General features: G+C 43.0%; 1 protein-coding gene across 6 annotated transcripts in view; it reads right to left on the minus strand.

Moving 5' to 3' along the window:
* LOC115076737 (potassium/sodium hyperpolarization-activated cyclic nucleotide-gated channel 1-like) overlaps positions 1-25,109 on the minus strand; it is a 51,979-nt gene extending 26,870 nt beyond the window's left edge. For 2 of the 6 annotated variants that reach the window (XR_003852858.1, XM_029578555.1), the window contains exons 1-6: positions 24,192-25,109; positions 20,980-21,166; positions 19,355-19,462; positions 10,287-10,403; positions 3,112-3,273; positions 1,981-2,074 (exon numbers count right to left, since the gene is read on the minus strand). Coding sequence is in view for 5 of the 6 variants with exons in the window: in XM_029578555.1 (XP_029434415.1) it covers positions 1,981-2,074; positions 3,112-3,273; positions 10,287-10,403; positions 19,355-19,462; positions 20,980-21,166; positions 24,192-24,925 (1,402 nt within the window). In the remaining variant the exon portion in view is untranslated. The remainder of the gene's footprint in view (positions 1-1,980; positions 2,075-3,111; positions 3,274-10,286; positions 10,404-19,354; positions 19,463-20,979; positions 21,167-24,191) is intronic. The other 4 variants (XM_029578553.1, XM_029578551.1, XM_029578552.1 and 1 more) reach the window with 3 other exon arrangements.
* Between the last annotated feature and the right edge of the window lie 55 nt (positions 25,110-25,164).

Raw genomic sequence — 25,164 nt, forward strand, 5'->3', positions numbered from 1 at the left:
TCAATGGGCACTTCAAGATGATGAGCTACAGAGGAGAACATCTCTCTTACTTGATGAGCTATAACTGGATCTGTGAGTTGTAATCCTGCTAAGTGATAGCATAGAAGCTTCCTCCTTTGTTGCACTGGAAACTAACATTGGTGCAGTGGTACCTGATTTCAATGCCCCTCTGTCAAATGCCCTTATAAAAGGCTATCCATGTTGTCAATGCCAATACCTGCCATCTTTCGGTCTAACACTCAAACACTGACAATGCCAATACTGCCTGGGGAGCAGGAGATCACCCCATCATTTTCTTGATCTTTGAGGAAGATCGGTGGCTTGCATCTAGACTCTTGAGGCTGTTGTAATTTCTGAGTGATGCAAGAATGAGCTGTCCCTCTCTACAGGAATGCTTCAGAGGAATTCGAGGCCATAGCCAGAACTTCCCCACTCCCAAGCATTGTATACCAAAGGAGACATATGCCAATGATTCTTAGCCTTTGCTTGATGCACAACATCGGAGCTCCTTGATGTTAGAACCAAAGATGCAATATCCTTTGCTTTTTCAGGTGGGAGGAGTGGGACAATGGCCTATCTCCCTGGTCCCTATGGGTAATCTATACTGAAGGGGAATCTACTCCTGTCATCGATGCACCACCAGCAGTTGGTGCAGTTCCTAGGGCTCTCAATGCAGATGTCTTTAATGCCAATACTGATGAGCTGGAGTTAAATCTCTTGAAGATCTTTTTCTTCAGCTCTCAACAGTAATGGCATTGTCTAGGGCTCATTTTTCCACACTTGAAATATCCTTCAACGTCATGGTCCTCCCCCAGGCAAAGCACCCAAATATCATGGGGATCTGTGATAAACACGATGAGTTTGCACAGGGGCACTTATTGAAGCTGCTGGTTCTCCTTATCTTCTGGGATGTCTGCCAAATATACAACTAAGATTAAATCAAATGGCTTGATTTTAACAAAAATCCTAACCAATGACACACTGGTACACTGATGTTGTTTAACGGTGCTTTCAAAATGTTTTCCTATGAAGCTAAACTAGTTTGGTGACAGTGAAGAAAAAACTCATTGTAGCATCATGAAATTGCACTGGTCAGATCTGAAAAAAAAAATATCCAAGGCTGCTGAAATGCTAGAATGTATGTAAAAGGTCAAAAAGTATGTTGATTCAACACTTAGTTTTGTTTTTTCCTTCTGCTTCAATTTACAAGAAATCACATGACTTACAAGAATCCAGTTGCATTAGCTTATATGAGGTAAAATTATAATGCCAATCAATTAGGAAAATGCTATGCAAGCTAACTCATTCGTGTATAAATTAGAGGCAGTGACATATTTAAAAATAGTGGTTCAGAGGAGCTGAGCTAGCATTTACTTCGCACTTTTGGATAAGCACTGCTATTATAAGATAGCTTATAATAAAAGACTAAAGATTTTTTTTCTTACTGGCTGTTGGTATTCAGTGTTTATTAGCACCCAAAACAGTTGTATCTAGTGATAGACCCCCCCCCCCCCAAAAAAAATAAATAAAATCAGAAAAAGATTGATATAACCTACATAGTGAAACTAACAGGCATGGATGTGAGAAAACCATGAGACCCTGTGCAAGAAATGAAGTTTAAGAAATACTTTCTCACTGAAAGAGAAAAAAAAATCACAACCGTGGGGATCCGTGCAATGCAGGTTGCACAGCACATGCTCAAAATCAAGCTTCTAGAAGCTTTTGAATAAATCTTCCACACCAGGTTCTGTCAGATGACATTACCCACATGCAAGGACTTAACATCCTGCTTACCCTCAGAGAAAAGGAGTATTCAGCACCTCCAATCTAACATATCCTCCAATGAATTTAACAGATGTCAGTTATATATATAATTTATGAATGTGTGATCAGTAGCCCTGAACGCTGTAAAAATTAAGTCATTTGACTTGAAGATATATTTAAACTAGTGGCAAACTTGCTTTCACAGGTGTTCTTTACCTTTGGGTGGGTCACTGCTCCCATAACCAACGCCTACCATTTGTGACAAGGCACGAAACACACCAACTGAGTACTGTTCCAACAAACTCTGGTTCTGCAGACCAATGAAAAAGGACTTCTTCATAAATACATTTTTCTTTAGAGTAACACAAGAAATAATTATTCTGTGATCCTGAATTATATTCATAGGATAAATGGACTATTGCTAAAATCAAGCCTGGCTCTAGCACCTCCACATACATAAATGCTCTATCAAGTCTAGAACAAAGGATTATCAAGTTCATTATACTAGCGAATACTATGCTGACTTAGGGCTACATATAATATATAGGACAGCTGTTTCTTGACCTTAGGCAACCATACAGAGTGATGAATGTACATTAAGATTAAAAGAAAACTACATGAGGCCTTCAGAGGTCAAAGAACTCTCAATAGTACTGAATCCTATTAGTCTAACTAGAAAATATAAAAATTGAAGTTAAACCCAAGAGTGGTGAAACATTTTAGAAATTTTTTTTGATCTAATTTTTTTTTTGCTTATTGTTCTTTGTCATTTTTTGTTCTGCTCTTCCCAACTTTTTTCCCCTCCCGCGTCCTTCCTTCTGCAGCATGGCAGAAGGAAGGACGCCTAGCATGGCAGAAGCCTTTCCTCTTATTGCTGGCTTCAGCACCCACTAGTAGGCACCAATTTTAAATATTCAGGCAATATGGGGGTTCATGTGTTTTTTTGTTTTACAGGCTTATCTAAACCAGCAGTACTGGATTACTTATTTCCTGCAAATTAGGACGTGATCAAAACCAGTAGTACACATATGTCCACAAATTCAAAGTATAAAAAAATGTGTTAGAATTTTTTGTAAATGTTTCCACTTTTTGAGATTAATTTTATTTACCACATTCTAACACTTTTCGATAACAGATTAGTTTTTAAACAAATTATCAGTACACAGTCAAAAAACGAAATGTGGAAACAAAATATTTGTGTTTAAATATAATCAAGGGAAAGCAAAAAACAGTTACAGTGAACCTAGGAGCCCCAATTATCATTCAGGTTTTTCATAATCTCTTTATAAACTGTCCAAAGCAAAATATTAAACAATAATTCCAATCCTCCCTCCACCATCTACTTACAATGAGATTCCCCTTTGCGACCCAAGAATTTTCTGGGAAGTCCTGGAGGGAAGCAAGAAAGAACTGGATACATCCATTCCAGTGACTCATCAGTATGGTTATCCCAAACAAACAGACGATCCGATAAAACAGCTCAGAATAGTTTACGTTAATAGTTCCCAACTAAAGAAAGAATGAAAAATATAAGCTTCCTCTTTGCCATTTCAAACTCCAAATATAGCATATAGCTCTATTCACCTATTTCTCTGCAACAAAGCAGTCAGAGGCAAACATTTATTTGGACTGGCCAACAAATTCAATGTTGGCTAATCAGAGCCCAAACAGCAGCGATTAGGGCAAAGGGAGCCTTTAATGAAGCATTTCAGGCATGCCCAGCTCCAAAATTGGAGTAGGATGCGGTGGTGCCTCCTTTCCCCATGCTTGGGCCCCAATGCCCCCTTTCAGACATTCAAAATTCATTGAGAAATCGTAGGGCTATTACACCAAGCAAACTCAGGAGATGATGTCAACATGCTCTAAGGGTACTCATTTCTCCCTCAACCCCTTTCCTCCTCACTAACCCAAACATTACATTGACCCACTCCTTGCCTGCCACACTGCCCCCCCCCCCCGCCCACCAAAAAAAAAAAGCAGTTACCCTGTTATCACAATACCTGGGAATTCTGAGTTTTGCTTAGCCTGAGTGTGTGCGCGAGAGTGTGAGGTAGGAGAAAAGGGGTGAAGACATTTTTCCAAATAACAGAATGTGGTCAAAACCTATTTTTTCATATAATGGGAGAATTTGTTTGGTTTTTTTTAGATAAAAGAAATCTTGCTAAAAGGTGTGGATAGTAATGTCGCTAGAACTAAAGTCAAGCACAGGGCTGCTATGCAAACTTCCACACCAGGTCTGCTGATACACCTGACCTAAGTTACCTTTGTTGTACTAGAACTTACCTCTTATGCATTCCATTGAGAAAGTAAAACTTACCTGATAATGTCCTTTTCTTTAGGACAGTCAGATGAATCCAGAACAAGTAGGTTATGCAACTCTACTAGCAGATGGAGACTAAGCAAACTGACGTCACGGTGTATATATCCCTGTAGTGACATCAGCCTGCCAGTATTCCTTTCAAAAGCAACTGTCGACAGACTAACAAAAAGCTTGATTAAACTTCAATACTCAGCCAACAGGCAACACTGAGCTCAGTCAAGGACTGTATTAACACTAGTCTAGGCTCTGGAGGAACACTTACCAATATTCCCTGTAACACGTAGCCATGGAGGAGGACCATAATACAACCATTCGACAGCCAAGGGAGGAAAGCTGGATTCATCTGACTGTCCTAAAGAAAAGGAAATTATCAGGTAAGTAGTCATTTCTCATTTCCTAGTGTCCAGAACAAGAGGGATGTACCCAAGCTACTCCCGAATAGGGCGGGAGGCTGCCAGCAGTCCAGTCAAAACCGTACTTGCAAAGGTTGCATCCTCCCAGGCTTGCACATCCAGACTATAATACCCGGAAAAAGTGTGTAACGAGGACCATGTCTCAGCTCGGCAAAATGTCAACAGGAGACAATTTCACTTCCACCCATGACACTGCTTGAACTCTAGTGGAATAAGCCCTGACCTGAATAGGTAACTACTTCTCAGTATCAACTTATGCAACCATGACTATCTCCTTAACCCAGTGAACTATGATATCCCGTGAGGCCGGCTCTCCCTGCCTAGTACTGCCGTGAAGGACAAAACAGGAGATCCATCTTCCGTAAAAGCTCAGTAACCTCTAGATACCAGACAATGTCTCTTGATATCCAAGGGTCGCAACAGACTATACTCCTCTTTCGCTGTCCAGAGATGGCAGGGAGATAAGACTAATTCAAGTGAAAGTCACTGACCACCTTCAGTAGAAAAGAAGGAACAGTACGCAGCTGTACCGCCCCTGGAGTCGTCCGAAGGAATGGCTCCCGGCAAGACAGGACAAGAAGTTCAGAAACCCTACATGGAGAACAAACTGCCACAAGAAACACTGTTTTCAAGGTCAGTAACTGCAAGGTCAGATTACACATCGGTCTAAATGTAGGGCCCGATAAGAAATCCAATACCAAATTAAGACTCCATAAGGGTAGTGTAAGCCGCAAAGGAGGACGAAGATGTTTCACTCTTTTCAGGAAACGGACCACATTGGGATAAGCCAACAAGAATCCACCATTCACCTGATCTCTGAAACAGGCAAGAGCCGCTACTTGTACCTTTAAGGAATTAAGTGCCAAACCTTTATTCAAGCCATCCAGCAAAAATACCAAAATGAGCGGGTTCCTGTCCGAACAAGGAAGAGAACCTCAATCCTCACACCAGGCCTCACACACTCGCCAAACCAGCACACAAGCCTAGGAAGTAGAGAACCTTCTAACTCTTAGCAAGGTAGAAATCATTACCACAGAGTATACATGTTTCAGCAAACAAGCCCTTTCAAGGGCCATACCATAAGACAAAATAGAGTTGGATCTTCTTGAAGAATAGGACCCTGTCTCAACATATCCCTGTATGCTGGGAGCTGAAGGGGTGATTCTGCCAAGAGCCGCCACAGACCTGCATATCACGGTATCCTGGGTCAATCTGGAGCAACCAAGAGCACCATCCCTCTGCAGTATTTGATCCTTCAAACTAATCTGCCCAACACAAGCCAGAGGGAAAGGCATACAGCAACTTGTTTTCCGGCCACACCTGCACCAGACGTCTATCACCAACGACTTCGGATCCCTTCTGCAACTGAAGATTTGTGGAACTTTCACACTACGAGAAAATCACCAGGTCTAGAAACTGGCGACCCCAGCGATCCAGAATCAGCTGAAATGCCTCGTTTGATGGCATCCATTCTCCTGGGTCCAGACTTTCCCTGCTGAGAGAGTCTGCTCTTACACAGTCTTCTGTATATGCAAAGCTGAGATCATTTCAATATGTAGTTCGGCCCGTTCCATAAGTTGATCTTCTGCGAGACTTGTTGGCTCTTGGTTTCTCCCTGCCAATTTATGGAAGCCACAGTCGTTGCATTGTTTGACATTATTCGGACCACTCAAACCTGCAGCCTGTCGCCGAACTGCAAACATGCCAGCTAGACTGCCCTGGCTTCCAAATGATTGATGTCCCAGTGAGACTCTTCTGCATCCCGGCACCCTTCAGCTGTCGGCTCCTGACAGTGAGCTCCCCAACCATGGAGGCTCACATCTTTCATCAGTACTAGCCAGTCCGGTGGTACTAGGAAAATTCCCAAAGATGATACAGCTTTAGCCACCGCTGCAGTCGGGAGGAGACCTCCATTGGCAGATGGAGCCAAATTGAATAGTCCGGAGACTGCAAGTTCCACTGAGACAATAGGGAGTACCGAAGAGGATGCATATGTGCTCGCACCCAAGGTACCACTTCTGGTTTGCTGCCATTAAACCAAGTATATTCAGGTAGGACCATACAGACGGGTGCAGAGTGTTCATGAATAGATGTAGCTGTGTCATTAATTTCTGAATACGAGCTTCCAGCACGAAAACCTTGCCCTGCTTCGTGTCGAACCGAACCCCCAAGGTATTCCAATGACTGAGCAGGCTGCAGACTGCTCTTGGCCAGGTTCACCACCCAGCTGAATTCCTGCAACAGGGAGATCACCTTGTGGGTCACCAGGCGACTTGGCTCGAATCAGCCAGTCATCCAAATACGGGCTTACTAGGATCCCATCCTCTCAATTCTACCACAACTACCACCCTTACCGTGGAAAAGTTCCGGGGAGTGATGGCCAGACCAGAAGGCAGTACCCGAAACTGATAACTGCGTCCCAGAACTGCGAACCACAGAAAGTATTGATCTAGTCGAATGGGAATGCGAAAATGCACTTCGGACAGGTCCAAAGAGGTCAGAAGTTCCCCCAATGTCAACGCCATTATCACCAAGTGCAAGGGCTCCATGTGAAAATGAGTCACCCACAGATGACAGTTGACACCTCTGAGATCCAGGATGGGATAAAAGGATCCCTCTTTCTTGGGCACAACGAAAAACTGAATATCGCCCCATATATTCTTGAGACGTGGGCACTGGAATCACAGCCCTTAGACTGAGGAGCCTTGCCAGTGTATTCACTACTGCCTACTTCTTCTGCGGGGAATGGCAGGGAGAGACCATGAACACATCCCAAGGAATACTGCGAAACTCCAGTGCATATCCTTCTCGTATCACCTCCAGGAAATCATTGATCTGATGTGATAAAAGAGAGGTGTCCCCCCTATCTCCTGTTCCCAGGGGTGGGTCGCAAACCTTCACTGGGAGACTCAGGGAGGATCCACTACCTAAGCCTGCGCTTTTTCTGGGCTGTCTGGGACAAAAGGACTGAGACCTACAAAAGGTAGAATTTTCTGAAAACTCACTCCTCTACAGGGTCAAAAATGCTAAGAGAGCATGGTGTCTGCTTCTTATCCTCTGGTAATAGAGGAACCATTGATTTGCTCCGCTTACTGGCCAGTTTCTCCAACTCGATCCCAAATAACAGCGAACCTTTAAAGGACAATTTTGTGAGGTCAGCCTTGGAGGTCGCATCAGCCAACCAATTCTTCTACCGTAACTGCCTGACTGCTTTTACCGAAGCCACCCCCCTGGCTGAGGTGCAGACCAAACCGCAGCCTGTATCTGCCAAGGCGGCGGCCGCTGGCTCCATAACTGCCCTAGAATTCACCCCAGAGTTATCAAACTCTTGAGAGAGAAGTAAACAAGAGCAAGCCACCAGGGAACAACACGATGCTATTTGCAAATTCATTGTCACTGCTTCAAATGCCTGCTTAAGAATAGTTTCAATCCTCCTATCGTGTACATCCTTTAAGGCCACTCCTCTCTCTACAGGGATAGTTGACCACTTGGAGACTGCACACACAAGTGCATCTACCTTCGAAAAACGTAAATGCTTTCTCACCACCAAATCCAGAGGGTACAGGCCTTCCAAAACCTGACCTCCTTTGAAATTAGCTTCTGGGGTGCCCGACTGAAGATCAATCAATTCTTGAATGGCCTCCATCACAGGGAAAAAACAAGAGGCTTTGGGATTTTTCATTGGCTCAGACATGGGATCTGCCCCAGGCACGCCCAGCATTTTTCAAGGTCTGGGAAATCAGAGCCATCTATGGAAGAACCGTAGTATAGTCCTATACAGATATATTCCTGGAGGACTGTCACCATCCTCAGAGTCAGGATCGGCATCATCATCCATGCCATCGGATCTCTTATCAGGCAGTCTTGCTGCTGCTCTAGGAATATTCCGGCGCTTAACAGTAGGTCCAGGCAAGATTTGTACCTGCAACTCTGCCCTGGGAGCACTGGATGGGGCTGAGAACTTCACCTGAAGAAAGGATTGCAATCCCTGGAAAAATCCTACCCATGAAAATGTAGAAGTATCCAGATCAGGAGGCATCTGAGGCATACTGAGCTGCCTTCCTCTGCTGAAGAAACAGTTAGGGGAGCTCCAAAATCAGGTGCCCCGCCTGAAACGTCTTTACCCAGCCCTGCATCCAGCTGGGAAGAACCAGGCTTAGTGAAATCAGAGGAAGATAATTCTCCCTGAGTGTCCAAACAGAGGTGGTACATCTGGTTGAGATGCCCGAATATGACAGGCGGTGCAAAGAGAAAGGTGCTTAGGTTTCTTAGATATAGGTGCCATTAGACCGGCTGCTCGCTGATTGGCAGCCAGCCAGTTTTTTTTTAGGCATCCAAAAAATTCTAGGCTTCCACCTAGGCGCGTTCAACAACTAGGCGTCCCACACCTAGATATCGTAAAAAAATTAAGTGCACAGCAACACTCAACTTTTGCGCACAAGTGGACGGCCACTTAAAGCACTGCTTAACTTGGATGCACAGACCACTAGGCCTGCCTACGTGTCCAAAAACTGGACGCACAACTTGGACACAGCTAGAAACACACCCCAAACTGACAATCATGTAGACGACAGCCTAAAGAAAGCACGTGAAATGCTGTTGAGGCCTACCACGTGGTGAGCAGAGAAAAAGCCTCAGAGCGGGGCCTAGCCTACAGAGGCTGCTCATCCTGCCCAGGTTCCTTGACCTCCTACGGTGCGGGATGAAAGTGTAAACCAGGACTTCCCAAACCTGACCTGGGAACCCCATAGCCAGTCAGGTTTTCAGGATATCCACAATGAATATGCATGAGATACATTTGCATATACTGAGTCTCCATGGTATGCAAATGTACTTCATGCATATTCATTGTGGATATCCTGAAAACCTGACTGTGGGGTCCCCAGGAAGGGTTTGGGAAGCCCTGGTCTAAACTGTGCGCCAAGCACAGAGACCAGGGGAGGGAGAAAGCCCTATAGCAAAAAACAAACAAAAACAAAAACACCCTCCTTCTTTGTCTCTGTATTTTTTTTTATTTTATTAAAAACTTACCTGAGCTCAGTCTTACCTGGTTGAGTACAGAGACAGTCTCCGAATGCATGGGGAGAGGGCATAAGCCGTCACCACCATGCTCGGTTTCCTGCACCCGCTGCCTTTCAACTGTTTAACAGCTAAGACCACGCCAGCTGAAAAACCAGCTACCAGACCAAGGCACTCATCTGAGGGACCACGGAAATCTTCTCAGGAATTCTCAACTGGGGGAGGGACCTTTTGGTATCACAGCAGGAGCAGGGCGAATTTATTTTCCTTATTTCTCCTTTTTCAAATCAAAGCAATCCCCAGTAGGGAGATGGAGAATACTAGCAGGCTGATGTCACTGCCGGGGTATATATACTGTGACATCAGTTTGCTCTGTCTCCATCTGCTGCTGGAGGTGCATAACCCACTTGTTCTGGATTCATCTGACTGGACGCTAAGAAAATACAAAATTGTTTGTGATGTAGTCAAATATATTGGAAAACTGGATGAGACTACCATATCATTTAAGAGCTAACAAGTCAGGAGCTAAAAGGACTAATGCACTAACACACACTATTATTTAACGTAGTAATAGTTTTCCTGTGGCGTGTATATTCTAACACTGGCATACACCATGCAGCTTTAAGAATGCAACCTGGTAAATCCATGAGCAATATTAACTAAGAATGGTTCTCAGACATATGAGGAATCTTTTAGTAAATCAATCCCTCTGTGGTTTTCATGAGGACATTTTTTGATGCTTACTATGTTTCGTAGCCAAATGCCTTTACCTGTTCCCACTCTTGGAAGTATCTTGCCAGCTTAGGGATCCGCAGGAGCCTGAAAACACTGGCAAGTCTCGTAAATTTAGAGATTCTGTGGGTTAAGTCACTATGCGGCGCTGAAAGCTATTAAAGAGGAAATCTAGTTACAACAAATGGGAAAAAACAAGTTAATGACAGATGATAGGAAACAGTAAAACAAGGAGTTGAAAGAGAAAAAAAGAATGAAAAATTGGCTAAGAAAAAAATAGGAGACAACAGAACAGACAGACATGGAGGAAACCGTTAAAAGCACAAAGAATAGAAAAATATTTTTCTGTCAGCTTATATTTTGATACACAATTTTCTTACAGTGTTTAACTTCTTTTATATCTCTGAAATTATCAAATAAGTCTCAAGACCACAATATTCTGAGATGCATATTTTAGAAACTCTCAAAACAATACAATATTTATGAGATGTTAAGGATTGCCCATAAATGCCTCCTGACACTTATTGGAAAGCCTTTTAGATTAACTTATATTTTCTAGTAATATTTTTTGCTCATTCTATTCTGATTTGAGGAAGGGAGTATTGTCGTTCGAAAGCCAATCAAGAAATATATTAAGTTAGTTTCAATAAAATATCTTATATATTTGTTTGTTAACCTTTATTTCAGGGAAAGAAGTCTCAGAGCAGCAATAAAACTAGAAAAAAAATTAAATGAAAAACATGGAGGCACTTCCAAGGGCACAAAGCACTAGGTTAGTACTGGTGTACTATGACAATCTCAAACATCTAAGAATGCCACAAGTACTCCAAATGCAAGCAAAACCTCAAAAGTACTGACACAGCCTCAAAGTGCCACGATATTAATGTGATCAAGAAAGTGAAGCCACAAATCAAATGGAGTACCGGTATATTGTTAAGGCTCAAATGCATGCGGAGATTCTAGGTACTAAAGCCTTTTGAGGGAAGCAACTCTGAAGAGGCAATGACCCATAACAGTTTTGATAGGATTAAAGAGAAATCTCAATCTAACTGAAACCGCCTATAAGGTAGAAAGGAGAGAAAGATACTTTCCTAGTACAGCTGGCACTCATGTACCAGGGTTTTTTTGTTTTGTTTTTTTAAAGCTGAAGTAACCAAATTAAACTGCAAATGATCTACAGTACCAATTATACCGTGCCCTCTAACAGTGACAAATTTAAATGAAGAGGCAATAATACTGCTTGGACCTTCTCTCTCTACCTGCTGGTAGGAATAAATATATATAACCTGCTGAAACCATATACGCACATCCCTCATAACCCTATCCAAGCCATTATGGGAAATTGCTTAGTACATCTTGCTCTGACATACTCCATGGAGCATTAACTGCCATCTCACATCACAGACATCTCGCGCGGCCCACTCAGTTCTTATATGAGCTAATATTGAGTACTGGATCCAAATCCAAGGGGAGGTGGGTGGGTTCTGTTAGGATTTACATCCTGCTGACTTTGGAGAACACCTGTTGCAGATAAGCAACTTTTTCTTTCTCAGAGGACAAGCAGGATGCTAAGACCTCACATATGAATAATCCCTAGCTATAGGCTTGTAGGGCAATATCTCCTGTTTACCAATGATGCACCAATTATGAAATATAATAGCTATGTACAGGATACATTCTGACAGGCCCAAACCCTGCTATAGCAAGAGAAGGAATTTTACACAGGTGAACTTTAAACTGCATTACATCAGTGGAAACTAGAGGCCTTGTTCTAATGTAGTATAGGTGGCATTATCAGATGTGCCTGTTTGCCAGTTCCTCTGCAAATAAAGAAACCAGACAGAAGAGACAATACCACTTAAGATCCTAAGCAGGGACATTCAAACAAGTGAGCAGAGACTCCCGCCCTTAGAAGGAAAAGAGGGGGGGGGGGCAGCCTGAGACAGTGCTGACACTCTGACACAGCTTGTATGCCAACGTGGCAGTTTCTTCCCCAAAGAAACAGGAGGGGGAAAAAGAACCTACAATGTGGCAGGACCCCTCCCCTAAGTAATGTGGAAGGGGAGAAAAAGATGTGGCAACAGACCCTCCACGAGGATATGTATGAGCTTATGCATATTTATTAGCTGGGACGTATAAGACAGGAGGGGGCAAGGAGAAAAAAAGCGTAAAAGAAAGAAAGAGAACCTCCTGGCAGAGTGACCCAGAAGCCAAAAAGGGAGCAGGGAGGCCAGACACGGACCCCCCCCGAGAAAGAGGAGTCCCAAATCCTGAACACAAACCCGGGGAGAGAACTCTGAGAGTGAGAACCTGTGTTGAGGTGTCCCTGGAAGTGACAGAAGGGTCCAAGTCCGACCAGATCTCTCTGCTATCCCAAAGGGTGAGAACCAGCCCAGATAGCTCGGCCCACATCAAGCCAGGAAACAAGCCTATCCCCTGCCCACGCTCTCCAGCATTCCAACCGGAACCTGCTTCAGAGGTGAACAGAGGAATCGCCTGAAAGTTCGAATCAGGTGTAAGTTAGTCAGTCATAAGTGTTAGTATCTTAAGCAGGCTAAGGTTTATGGCATGTTTTGTTACCACCCATGATACAAAACTTTCTTTAGAGAAAACTGGTGCTTAGTAGCCAGGATGTTAAAGATAGAATTGTTATTTTCTAAATGCTATGTCCTGCCAAATCTGATAAATAAAAGTCTACTTCTGAGGAGAATACACTTTGTCTTTTACCTGAATTAGGAACGTAGGAGGGCAGCTGTCAGTGTCTTGTAGCAGACAGATCCCTGCACCCCCCAACCTGCCTACAGGCTACCCTGAATGAAAAAGGGGAGAAAAAATAATTTAAAAAAAAAAAAAAAAAAGTATTTGTGGCAGCAATAAGCAAATAATTTTCTCTATTTTTTAGGGGGTAACCTGGAAACAATGGGCCCAGAAGAAGGATTACAATTCTAAACCTCAAATAGACACTTCGAATAGATTGACAAAATCTAGTCTCTCACTGGGGGTCTTTATCTAGACCAGTGGTTCTCAACCCTGACCTGGGGACCCCCCCAACCAGTCAGGTTTTCAGGATATCCACAATGAATATGCATGAGAGAAAATTTGCATACACTGCCTCCATAACATGCAAATTTTCTCTCATGCATATTCATTGTGGATATCCTGAAAACCCAACTGGCTGGGGGGGTCCCCAGGACAGGGTTGAGAACCACTGATCTAGACAGTAATGGAATGCAAACTTGTAGACTGAGTTCCACATTGCAGACTTGCAAATCTTTTCCATGGATCACTGATGCCACCATGGCTCCAATACTATGAACCCTGACATGCCCACCCAGATAACGTAGTTTGGCTGCGATGTTAGTCCACCTGAATGAATAAAAACAAAGGTTAACAGCTTAAAAAAAAAATATAGAAGGTGATAACCTTTTTATTGGACTAACTTAATACATTTCCTGAATAGTTTTCGAGAACTAATACACTCTTGTTCAGGTCATAATTCAAATAAGCAAAAGATATTACTAGCTAGTCGATGTGTTAAGTTAGTCCACTGAAAAAGTAATCCCCTTATGCAATGTTTCTTTATTTCTATTCCCATCCAGAGTCAGACTTGCCTTGGTATAACAGAAAGATCCAATCTGCTGTCCAATTAGAAAAAAAAAAAAAAAGAGTATGATTGGCAATGACAATTCCAGATTTATTGGGCTCAGCAATTGCTCCTCAAAATGTGTCAGTGCCAATATAGCATGAGGAACAGGAGGGGGTCACCATCTTACTAAGTCAGTTGATAAAGATCAGTGACTGGCAACTGGGCCTTTGGAGGCTGTTGTGACTCCAAGACAGATGCAACTGAGAACTTTTCTCTCTGCAGGAACACTTCAGGAGATTTACGGCTATAGCCAGACTCTCCCCGGTCCTGGTACTGCACACAGATAGAGGAAAATGCTTCTTAACCTTTGCCTGATGCTTGGTATCAGTACTCCTTGATGCTGCTACCTCTGAAATGGAATCCTTCACTTTCATTGGATGAGGAGTTCCCTGGTCTCTATGGGCACTTATAAGAACTGAAAACCTGGTTGTTCACCAAAGCCTACGCAAACTCACACCAACAACTGCACTGTCCGACACCATTGCACACCAACAACAAGAAACTACAGCCCACTCCATGAACAATGACATCTCTACGACCTCTCGAAATTCTAAGACATTTATAACGAGTTAAAGAGCATAGTTAACTGCATATTAACTATTTGTCCATCCTGTATCACTAACTCACCTGTTCAACTAATCTCACTTACAGGCCGATACAGAAAAAACGCGTGGGAGAGCCGGCGAGCACCCACTCTTCCAATCGCGCGTACAGGCCACTCTCCTGGGCACGTGATTCAGGAGGGTGGCCTATGCAAATTAGGGCCTGTGGTAAAAGGAGCGGTGGCTCAGTGGGTTTGACAGCCGACGCTCAATTTTGCCGGCCTCAGTTCTCAAACCCGCTGACAGCCACGGGTTCAGAAAATGGACGCCAGCATAATTGAGCATCCGTCTTCCGACCCATGGGCCGATTTTTAATTTTTTTAAATTTTTTTTTTTTTTTTTAAACTTTTGGGGTCTCCGACTTAATATTGCCATGATATTAAGTCGGAGGGTGTACAGAAAAGCAGTTTTTTCTGCACACTTCCCCGGTGCCAGCCGAAAATAACGCCAGCCTTTGAGCAGGCGTTAATTTCTGAAAGTAAAATGTGCGGCTTGGCTGCACATTTTACTTTCTGTATCGCACGGGAATAACTAATAGGGCCATCAACATGCATTTGCATGTTGCAGGCGCTATTAGTTTCGGGGGGATTGGACGCACGTTTGACGCGCTATTACCCCTTACTGTATAAGGGGTAAAGCTAGCGCGTCGAAAACGCGGGTCCAAACCTGGGCTAACAGTGTGCTCCACTGTACTGTATCAGCCTGTTACTTCCTACCCAACCACCCAACCACCCCACCCTCTAACCCCACCCTAATTGTATCTGCACATGTTATACCAACTAACCACAACTTAACACGAATGTATAAACTGACTTGACGACTATATACTAATTTACCTTCTGTAAACCTTTCTGATGGTGAAACCGAATGATTGTATACAAAACACGACGAATAAATAAATAAATAAATGTCAATAGTATCCAGTGCAGGTTCTGGGCCCTTTGATGCCAATAACTCTGATGCCAGCAAGCTGGACTTATTGTTTATTGAAAAATATTTATATTCTGCTCATATAATAAAATCACGGTGAACGGATTACAAACAAAAACATTAAATCATTCATGCTAACATAATCTTAAAAACAAAAACATTAATGCATTAAAACATTGCAACTATCAAAACATTACACTTTTCCAAAAGCTTTGCTAAAAAGAACAGTTAAGTGCTTTCCTAAACAATTTAATATCCTGAATATGCCTCAACTCCGCTGGCAGTTCATGCCATAATTTCACTCCTATAACTGAAAGAGCCCGGCTCCTGGTTTCCTGCAACCGTGCTGTACTTGCTACTGGGACCTCTAAAAAGATGTTGACCTAAAGAGAGCAAAGTCGTAGATGGCTTATATGGACTAAACATACTTTTTAAAGTTAGAAGAGTCCACTCACAAGGCCTTGAATACAATAGTCAAAATTTGAAATTTAACTCTCCAGGGGAACGGCAACCAACGCAGATGATATAAATGGGGACTAATATGTTCAAATCGATCCGTATTAACCATCAAATGGGCTGCTGAGTTTTGCAAAAGTTGGAATACCCATAGACAATTTTTGGCAGACCAATGTATAGAGAGTCACAATAATCATAACAAAGGTCTGAACTATAGCTCTAAAATGTGACAAATCCAAAAATGGTTTTAAATGTCAAAGCATTCACAACTTGAAATAACCCCTGGATAGCACTCCCTTTAATTGGGAAATACACTTCAGAGTACGTATTTACTCCATGAACAAAATTTGGTCCCCATTTATTAACCACCTGTCCAGGGATTCTGGTCTAGGACGCCTTGAAATCCATAATGCCTTAGTTTTTTTTTATACTCATGGCATTGGTAGCCATCCATACAATCCGATATTCGCAAAATAACAGAAGAAATATCTCCCTGAACAACAAAATCTATTTGGACATCATCAGCATAAAATAAAACAAAAAAAATCCAAACCACATCATGAAAAAAAGAAAATATGAAACCAATATCTGGGATAAAACCAAGCCCTGCAGTACACCTATTGCTGGGTCAAACCACTTTGGACTAGTTGGCCATACTTTAACCTGTTGTTGACAAGAACTTAAAAATGAATCAAACCAATTAAACTACTCCCCCTATCCCTTTTTCTCTTAATTGGACCAACAAAATAGAGAGGCATACTGAATCTAAAGCTGAAGCAATATCCAGGTAAATAGCTAGGACGTCAATTCTGGAATCCAATGTACATTATAATCATTAACAGAGACCAGCACGGTCTCTGTACTTTGACCCTTTCTAAATCCACACTGACAGTCATGCAAAATCTGTCTAGAATCTATAAACTCTAGTAACTGAATAAAAACAATTCTAAGACTTTTACTAAAGACAAATTTGAAATTGATCTATAGCTACTAGGGAGAAAACTCTGACATAAAACGTTTTCCATATCGGAAAACATCTGATGATTTTACCCATGTGTGAGGACTACCATCCTGCTAGTCCGTGGAGACTAAGGAATTAAATTCCCAAGTTAGTTCCCTTACAGCCACTGTTCTCATCGATATTTAGGTCCCCAAATACTACATTTTTTTGAGAACGGGCCAACATGGCCATCAAAAAATCCCCTAGGGCGGATAAGTCCTTAGTCAAATAACCTGGAGAGCAATACAACAATGCCAAAATCCACTCATTCCATTGCATACTAAATTATTACTACCCTCTCTCAACTGTAATGAGATTTCTTCTAAAGGAAATTTAGATTTGTAAAATAATACAACCCCCCCCCCCTTCTCTTTGGCCTACGTTTATATAAAAAAACGAATTGCTTGGTCAGGAAAGCTGCAATAACGGCACATCAGAATCATTGAGCTATAATTCTGATACCAAAAATAAATCAACTTTTTAACCATTAACAACTGAACCACAATATCAATCATTTTTTATGGAACAGATAATATACCCAATAGTAAAAAAAAAGAGAGTTAGATTTGTTACTATCAATGATCTAGGCCTTTCAAACAAAATATTACTAAATTTAAAATTAGGCATAAGATTATAATCAACCCTGTCCTAAAACAACCAGGATCTCCTGGAAAGCAAACATTTAAATAAAATGAAAAAAAAAACACCCAGCACCAAACCACGCATCTGTATAAGCAAAAGGACAAGCAAAGGCCCAATGGCCCTCCGACGTCGGCGTTGTGGGAGGTGAGCTGAGCTACCCGATTCTGCTCTCAAAGAGACCCAAGGAAAGCAGGTAACGCCAGCACTTTGGAAGAAAGGGCTTAGTGCAATAATGCAGCATGGATGGCAGTGTTAGCAGCAGAAACAGATGGATTTTTCAAAGCGTTCTTCCATTAGCTCTAGGCGGGAACGACATCCTCTAGGAGTCATCTTCCTGCACTTGTAACACTCGACATCTACCGTCCGGATTCTTGATAAGACACATCTGCACAGAAGGCATTTGTAGTTGCTGGTTCTCATACCTTTCTCAGGCAGACGACAATAAATAACAGGGCAAAACAAATGACTTTTATAAAAAAATCTAACAGATACCGCTCAAGGTTTCAATACCAATGCACACAGCAGATGAAAAATCACAAATACTTACTCCATTGAGCAAAACCTATCTAGGGAATCTAAAATACAGGAGAGAAGAAGAACCAGAAGGCCTCACAAGGAACCACACACAAAAAAAATTCTCAGTGAAAAAAGGCCAAGACTGTGAACATCTGTAGAAAATCTGGAACGAGAGGGTCCTTCATGATGTCTTAAGTGGGGCAGCAAATACATGCTTAATGGAACACGTCAAAGCTTCTAGAAACTTTATAGTAAACTTCACCAGCTAGTCTCTGAGATAACATTACCCACCAGTAAACACTACTACATCCTGCTCATCCTCAGAGAGAAAACTTTATGCAATACACATTTTTCCCATGCATACAGAATAGAAAACTCCATAGTATTTTCAAAACAGCTTTTCCCTATCTGCAAGGTGCATTGCCAGCCTGTGACTAGCTGCCACCAAAGGGACCCACCAGGATTTTCTTCAGTCCAGATCATTCAGAATCACGATCAATCATATGTCCATTACCCACCTTTCCTAACTGTCCTCTATACATGTATCCTTCACATTAACTGCATGACAACATGAACTCTGGCTGCTGAGGACACAGCTAGTCTCTTTTATAATCTTATTGCTAAGACCCAGAGTCCAAGAAGTGCTAAGATGCACTAAATATTCCATTTTCTTCATCTCTCAAGTAGATGAGTAGAGACAACGCTACTTCTGAAGGCTCAGACTGACCTGCACAAAAATATTCTTATACACTACCTATGCACCACGCTTACCACAAGACCATCAAACCAAAAGGGTCATCCTTTATTCTACGACAGGCCGTTAATGCATCACGGCGGTATTATTCTAATTAGGGGAAGGGGAGAGCGTGGGCGGGGTTCTCTCCCAGCAGCACTGCGGGCGATAATGTTCTTCACATTAATCGCCAGCAGCACCGCAGGAAATAACTACACCTTTTCCTGTGGCACCATGGGGGTGATAGTGGTGCAGCACAGCCGCACCACCTGATGCGCCCAGCAGAATGATGAAACTAGGGGCAAGTAAAATATTTTTGTAGCCCTGCTAGGTTATTTGAATCTTTCCACCAATTCTTCAATCCTTCTGTCCAATGCCATATGTTGCACCTTTGCCCTCTTTCCTTAAATGTCTTTCGTTATTCCATCTCAGATCTGCGATACTAGTAAGTCTTTTAAACAAACCGTTACCCTTTCTCAGGTATTGTGCCAGGCTTTACTGGTTCTTGATTGATTATTCTAGGTTTTCTTCAAAGTATGATATGCTATTCAAAAGATGACATCGTGCTTGCTAATCTTTACCCTTAGGAGCCAGAAAATGTCCAATGGGACTGAAGACAGCAAATCTGGTAGAAACCACGTTTTCAGATATCTTCTCTTAATCTTCACTGGGTCCATAACAAATATCTGCTGAGAAAGGAAAGCAACATTAATATGCACTGGATGTGTGTCACTTAATTCACTTTCTAATCAAATCCTTTTCCTTTCTAAATAAATAAAGCCAATATTTATCAGGGTGATCTGCTAAATTCAAACCAGCATTTGCAACTAAAACATGCAAAAAAAAACTGAAGCTCTTCAGATTTAGAATTAGATGACTTCACTATATTCAATCCAACTGCCTGCACTGATACAGAAGTCCATGGGTACTTTTCAGCCGGGTTTTGCACAAATAATCAAAGCAAAAGTAAGCACATAGTATTACTTTTCTTATTGCCCTGGAATAAAAAAGTACCCACAGATATTTGCACCTTTTCTTTCTGTAAGTACTTTCCCCCCTTGAAAACACTTTGCACCTCCACCATCTGCTGGAGACAGAGAAATACTGAGGGACTGCAGGTGGCACCTTGGTTTATGTGGCAGTGTCAGTAAACCTCTCTCTGTCTCCATCTGCTGGACGGGAGGCAAAACCCAGGAGTCTGGACTGATGCGGATACGTACAAGGAACCCAGAATGCCTTCACACACTGAAGGCAGAGAACTACTATAAGAGTTCCAGCTATCCTAGAATAAATAGTGACCAAAAAAAAAACAAACGACATCTGCCTCCAACTGCTGGTAAAAGAGTGAAATCCCAGGAATCCAGACTTGTCTGCAGAACGAAAAGGAAATCACAAGACAACACTTCTTAATTCCTTCTCTGATATGTCTTGTTCAACAGAAAAGCAAACCATTGAGATTCATACTTTCTTACAACACTATTGTAGATCTGAAGTATACAAACTACAAGCCTCCCCCCAGCCAGTCGTGTTTCCAGTATCTCTCTAATGAATATGCATGAGATATATTTGCATATACTACCTTCTATGTATGCAAATACTTCACATGCAAAATAAGGGGATGTACTAGAATTGGATTTTCTGGACATCAAAAACTTTAACTATCTTGAGAGACAACGCTGCAAAGTGCCACCTAATGACATTATCCATGAAGCATGGCTAATTCAGCCTGCTTATTGACAGAAAAAAAGACAATACAAGATCTTCAGCAGACAACACGCAAGTTGTTTTAAACAGTCATCTAAAAGTGCATAGCTTTATTTAGTAATACTGTACATACTTACTGCAAGATAATTACCTGTCTAGAAAAGCTCATATTAAAATGCTGCTTTAAAGTCTGCATAGTACTTGAAAAACACAATGTATCTGACAACAGGAAGATTCAATGGTCTGCCGGTTCTACACCACAGCAAGCCACTGGTATATATAATCAGAACAAATGCCACCTTAGTTGATGTTAGACAAGAGATCAAGATATGAATAATCATGAAAACAACTCTGCTCTCACCCTATGACAGGAATGAAACAAGATGTAAATCATGAATTACTGCTACTTTAAAGTAGCAGTAATATTTTCTACAGTAAACCCAATGCAAATTAGCCACAAAAATACATTAAAAATGGTCTAATCCAGTTGAATAGTTCTTACCTGATCTTCAGAAAACATGCCCAATTTAAAGTTTACAAAAATGTCAATTAGAAAGAAAACGTCTGTGAGTGTGTTGATAGCAATCCAGGCATTGAAGTGATTTGATTCATCTTGAAAGGCCATAGTAACAGGAGTGATGAAAAGACTCAGTATAGTCACGATAATCATAAAGATAACATAGTAAAGCCTGCAAAGGTACATAAAAAATAAGTAAGGGTTGACATGGTGGCTCAGTGGCATAGAGTAGGAGACTGGAGATTGATTCCCATGCTTGGCTTCGGTTCCTCCAACTGGTTGAGGCTACGAGTCCCAGCCATCACGCAATAGCAACATCTGCCAACCAAGCTTATCGATTCACACAGGGACCCACAGACTGTCACAGTGACTTCTTCCTCCAGTTTTATTGGGAGGATCACACTTTTTCCCCTTCTACAAAAGACGAATTATTTAAATGGCAGAATATCTGGATATGTTCATGGTGCTCCCCCCCCCCCCCCCCCCCCCCACACACACACACATACTGCAGGGGTGTTAAAGCATATAGAAAACCTGAACAACAGTCAAAGTTTTAGGAGCTATGGCAAAAATGTAGTTTTTCTTTACAAGGAGTTATGTTTTGCTCTTTTTCCTCTTTTGTCTATTCCAAAATTTCTTTTTATTTTTGCAGATGACTGGAAGGCTCATCTGCATACTGCTCCCAGCATCCCCCAGGAGAGGAGTCCAGAGGTCACCGCAAGCAATCCAGGGATTGACTTCCACAGCCCCCGCACCCTTTGCAGTAGAGGAGGACCGGAAGCGTGCGCCGTTAACCCTTCCAGTAACTGAGTGAAGATTAATTTAACGGTGGTTAAAGAGGATTGGTAAGTATAGCTTTCAGAAATTTTTGGGCTTATAAAAGTTTGATGAAAAGTGAAATTAAGGGATATATTCTTTAGAGAGTTTGTGTGTGTCAGAGGTAATAAGCAAGCCAGAGATAGTTAATTCTAGTGTGTCTTTCCCACCCACTCAACCCTTGATTTTTAGGCACGAGACACTTTTTCATTAAAAATCAATCAGGGTCTTATCTAAATCATACTATTGTACCAGCCCTTATTGAAAGTTTAATCACCACCTTGTAGGACACTGATTAATTAGTAAATTCATCTGTAAATTTAAACTACACTCATTCCAACTCCCTTAGTATCCTAAACTTAACTAGGAACTCAATAAAACTAAGATGAAGGCAGCAGTCCAGCAGCACGAAGGGGGCTTTCCAGTCTTTTGCATTGAGTGTCACATGTATGATTTTTTACCTGCCGGTGAGAGATTGTATGTGTGCACTCGGTGCAAAGAGCTCCTGGCTCTCAGGGAATGAGTGCGATCTCTGGAGGCTAGAGTAGCAGACTTGGAGGAGCTGAGGGAGACAGAGAGGTACATGGATGAGACCTTCAGGGACATAGTAGCCAAGTCCCAAATCTAGTCTGGCAGCCCCAGTGCTGCCTTGGATCAGAAAGGTCGCCCAGTAGGAGAACATCACCCTGGTGTAGCAGGAAGTGATCCTGTAGCAAGGACCTGCTCTCCAGGTGATGTATTGTCCTCTCGCACTGAGGACAACTCTCCCAGAGCTACTGCCCAAGAGGGAAGGCTTAGGCTGGCCATTATAGTTGGTGATTCGATTATTAGAAATCTAGATAGCAGGGTGGCTGGTAGATGTGAGGACCGCCTGGTAACTTGCCTGCCTGGTGCGAAGGTGGCAGACCTCACGCGTCACCTAGATAGGAATATAGATAGTGCTGGGGAGGAGCCGCCGGCTGTCGTGGTACATGTGGGCACCAACGACATAGGAAAATGTGGGAGCGAGGTTCTGGAAGCCAAATTTAGGATTTTAGGTAGGAAGCTGAAATCCAGAACCTCCAGGGTGGCATTCTCTGAAATGCTTCCTGTTCCATGTGCAGGTCCCCAGAGGCAGGCAGAGTTTCAATGCGTGGATGAGACGATGGTGCAGGGAAGAGGGATTCAGCTTTGTAAGGAACTGGGGAAACTTTTGGGGGAAAGGAGAGACTTTTCCGAAAGGATGGGCTCCACCTTAACCAGAGTGGAACCAAGCTGTTGGCACTAACTTTCAAAAAGGAGATAGAGCAGCTTTTAAACTAGAAAAACGGGGAAAGCCAACAGTCACTCAGCAGTGCATGGTTCAGAGAAATGTATCCTTGAAGGATACTAAAGAACTAGTTAGAGGAGTTCCAAAGTTAGGCACCCCTTCTGACACATCTTTATCCAGACCCACATCAGGCTGGGAAGAACCGGGCTTAATAAAATCAGACAAAGGCAATTTCACCTGAGCTTCCAAGCAGTGCTGGCACAGGTTAGAGGGAACGCCAGGCTGAGATGCCTGAATATGACAAGCAGCCCAAAGTAAAGGTGCTTAGGTTTGTTTGCTATAGGCGCCATCAGTATGTCAGTATGCTCTAACAGGCGACTGAAAAGTGTGTGTCCAGCTGTATTCGCACTGCAAAAAAAAAGGTGTTCAAAATTTAGGAAGCCAAAATTTAGGCATGAAACCCTGTGCCTCAATGAGCGCCCAAAAAAAAACAAAACAAAGCACCCTCAAAGTTGCTCAGATTGTGCATGCAGGTAAGCACGTGCTTCAAATAAATGACACTATCAACTGGACACCCAACTGGCTGCACAGCCTGGCACACGCATACTCCACTTCGTCAGATGTGGACACTGTCCTCGAAAGCTTATGCTTAAATAAATTGGTTAGTCGATAAGGTGCTGCCCAACTCCTGTCATTTTTTTTCTCTGCCACAGGTATCTGTAGAGCTCTTCACATACCTAGTAGCACTACAGAAATGTTAAGTAGTAAGAGTGACCAAAACGTTAAGTCTTTGAGAGCAACATCAAGCAACCTAAATAAACAGGTTTTTAACTATAAGAAACGTGGGATTAACCCCTCCACCATTAGTTTCTGTGTTTGACCTTCAGGTGTTATAAATTGAGGGGAGGGGGCGCAAATCTTCAGGTGAGTACCAATATGACCTTGTCTGAGAAGAGGGGTGGGCTTCCCTCATGGTCCTGCCCAAACTACACCTATACATTTACTTCCTTTATTATACAATCATATTGCTATATGAGGATCTCATGCCAGATGGAGAAATCTGGAGGGTTGAGATTTCAGTTTAGTGAGTAAAGGAATCATAATACCATCCATGCTGGAAACCCTCTCTTACCTGAAGCAACTGAAAGGGTGGATTACCCGAACATCATCCTGGGCAGGGTCACCTCTTCTCTCAATCTCGGCCAAATGGAAGGCGAACTTTTTCATAGGCAGCATAAGACTGCGCCGAACCAAGCCGCGGCAGTACGTGGCGGCCGGCGAAACCCGCTCCCTCAAGCAAGGGGGCAGCCACGATTTCTTGGGTGGCACGTCAGCCCCGCTCCCCGGCTCCAGCACAGCCACCCCGGAGAAGCCAAGGGGCGAGAAGGCTCTCCTCAGAGGCCTGGATTGCACGATCTGGAAGAAGTTCTTGAGAGGCGACGGGGCTCTCTCCTCGGGGACGACGGGTTTCTTCTCCGGCGCTGGGGCGGCAGCCGGGGCCTCCACCACACTCTGGCAGTCATTGGACCAATCAGTCAGCGAGCGGAGCCTGTCGCTCACCAGCTCTTCGGAAAGGTTAGCGATTGGATCCCAGGAGGGCTCTTGCGTCACCGTGGGATCCGACCCATCCTGGGACGAGGAGGCGAGGGTCTTGTCCCGATTATCGACCCACGCCACCACTTTGGCGGTTCGCGGCCCGACGTAGTCCGACTTCCCCAGCCCCTCCTCGTCCTCCTTCCGTTTCACTTGCGAAGGTAGCAAGGGCTGCGAAATGACCGTCGCCAGTAACACCTTCTGCACAGGGACGGGTTCCGAACAGCTTTTTCTCAACCGATGGTTTATGTCCGTGGGCTGTTTCCCCGTCATTCTCTCTATTTTCCTCCTCCCCCCCAAACATGAGCGATACTGAAGAAACAGCGCGCGCCTTCCCTCGCGGAAATCGTTGCTTCGGAATTGACGCCTCGAGCCCAGCAATGTTCTCACACTCGGCGCAGCGTCACTTCCGACCTCGTGATGTCACCGTCACCTTCTGCGTATTCTCTTCTCTTATAAACTGGAAATTGTCTAGATGCAGAACTCTGGCATGTTACTACAATAGGCAGCAT

The sequence above is a fragment of the Rhinatrema bivittatum genome, chromosome 15 (genome assembly GCF_901001135.1).
Source record: "Rhinatrema bivittatum chromosome 15, aRhiBiv1.1, whole genome shotgun sequence".
In the NCBI taxonomy this organism is placed as follows: Eukaryota; Metazoa; Chordata; class Amphibia; order Gymnophiona; family Rhinatrematidae; genus Rhinatrema; species Rhinatrema bivittatum.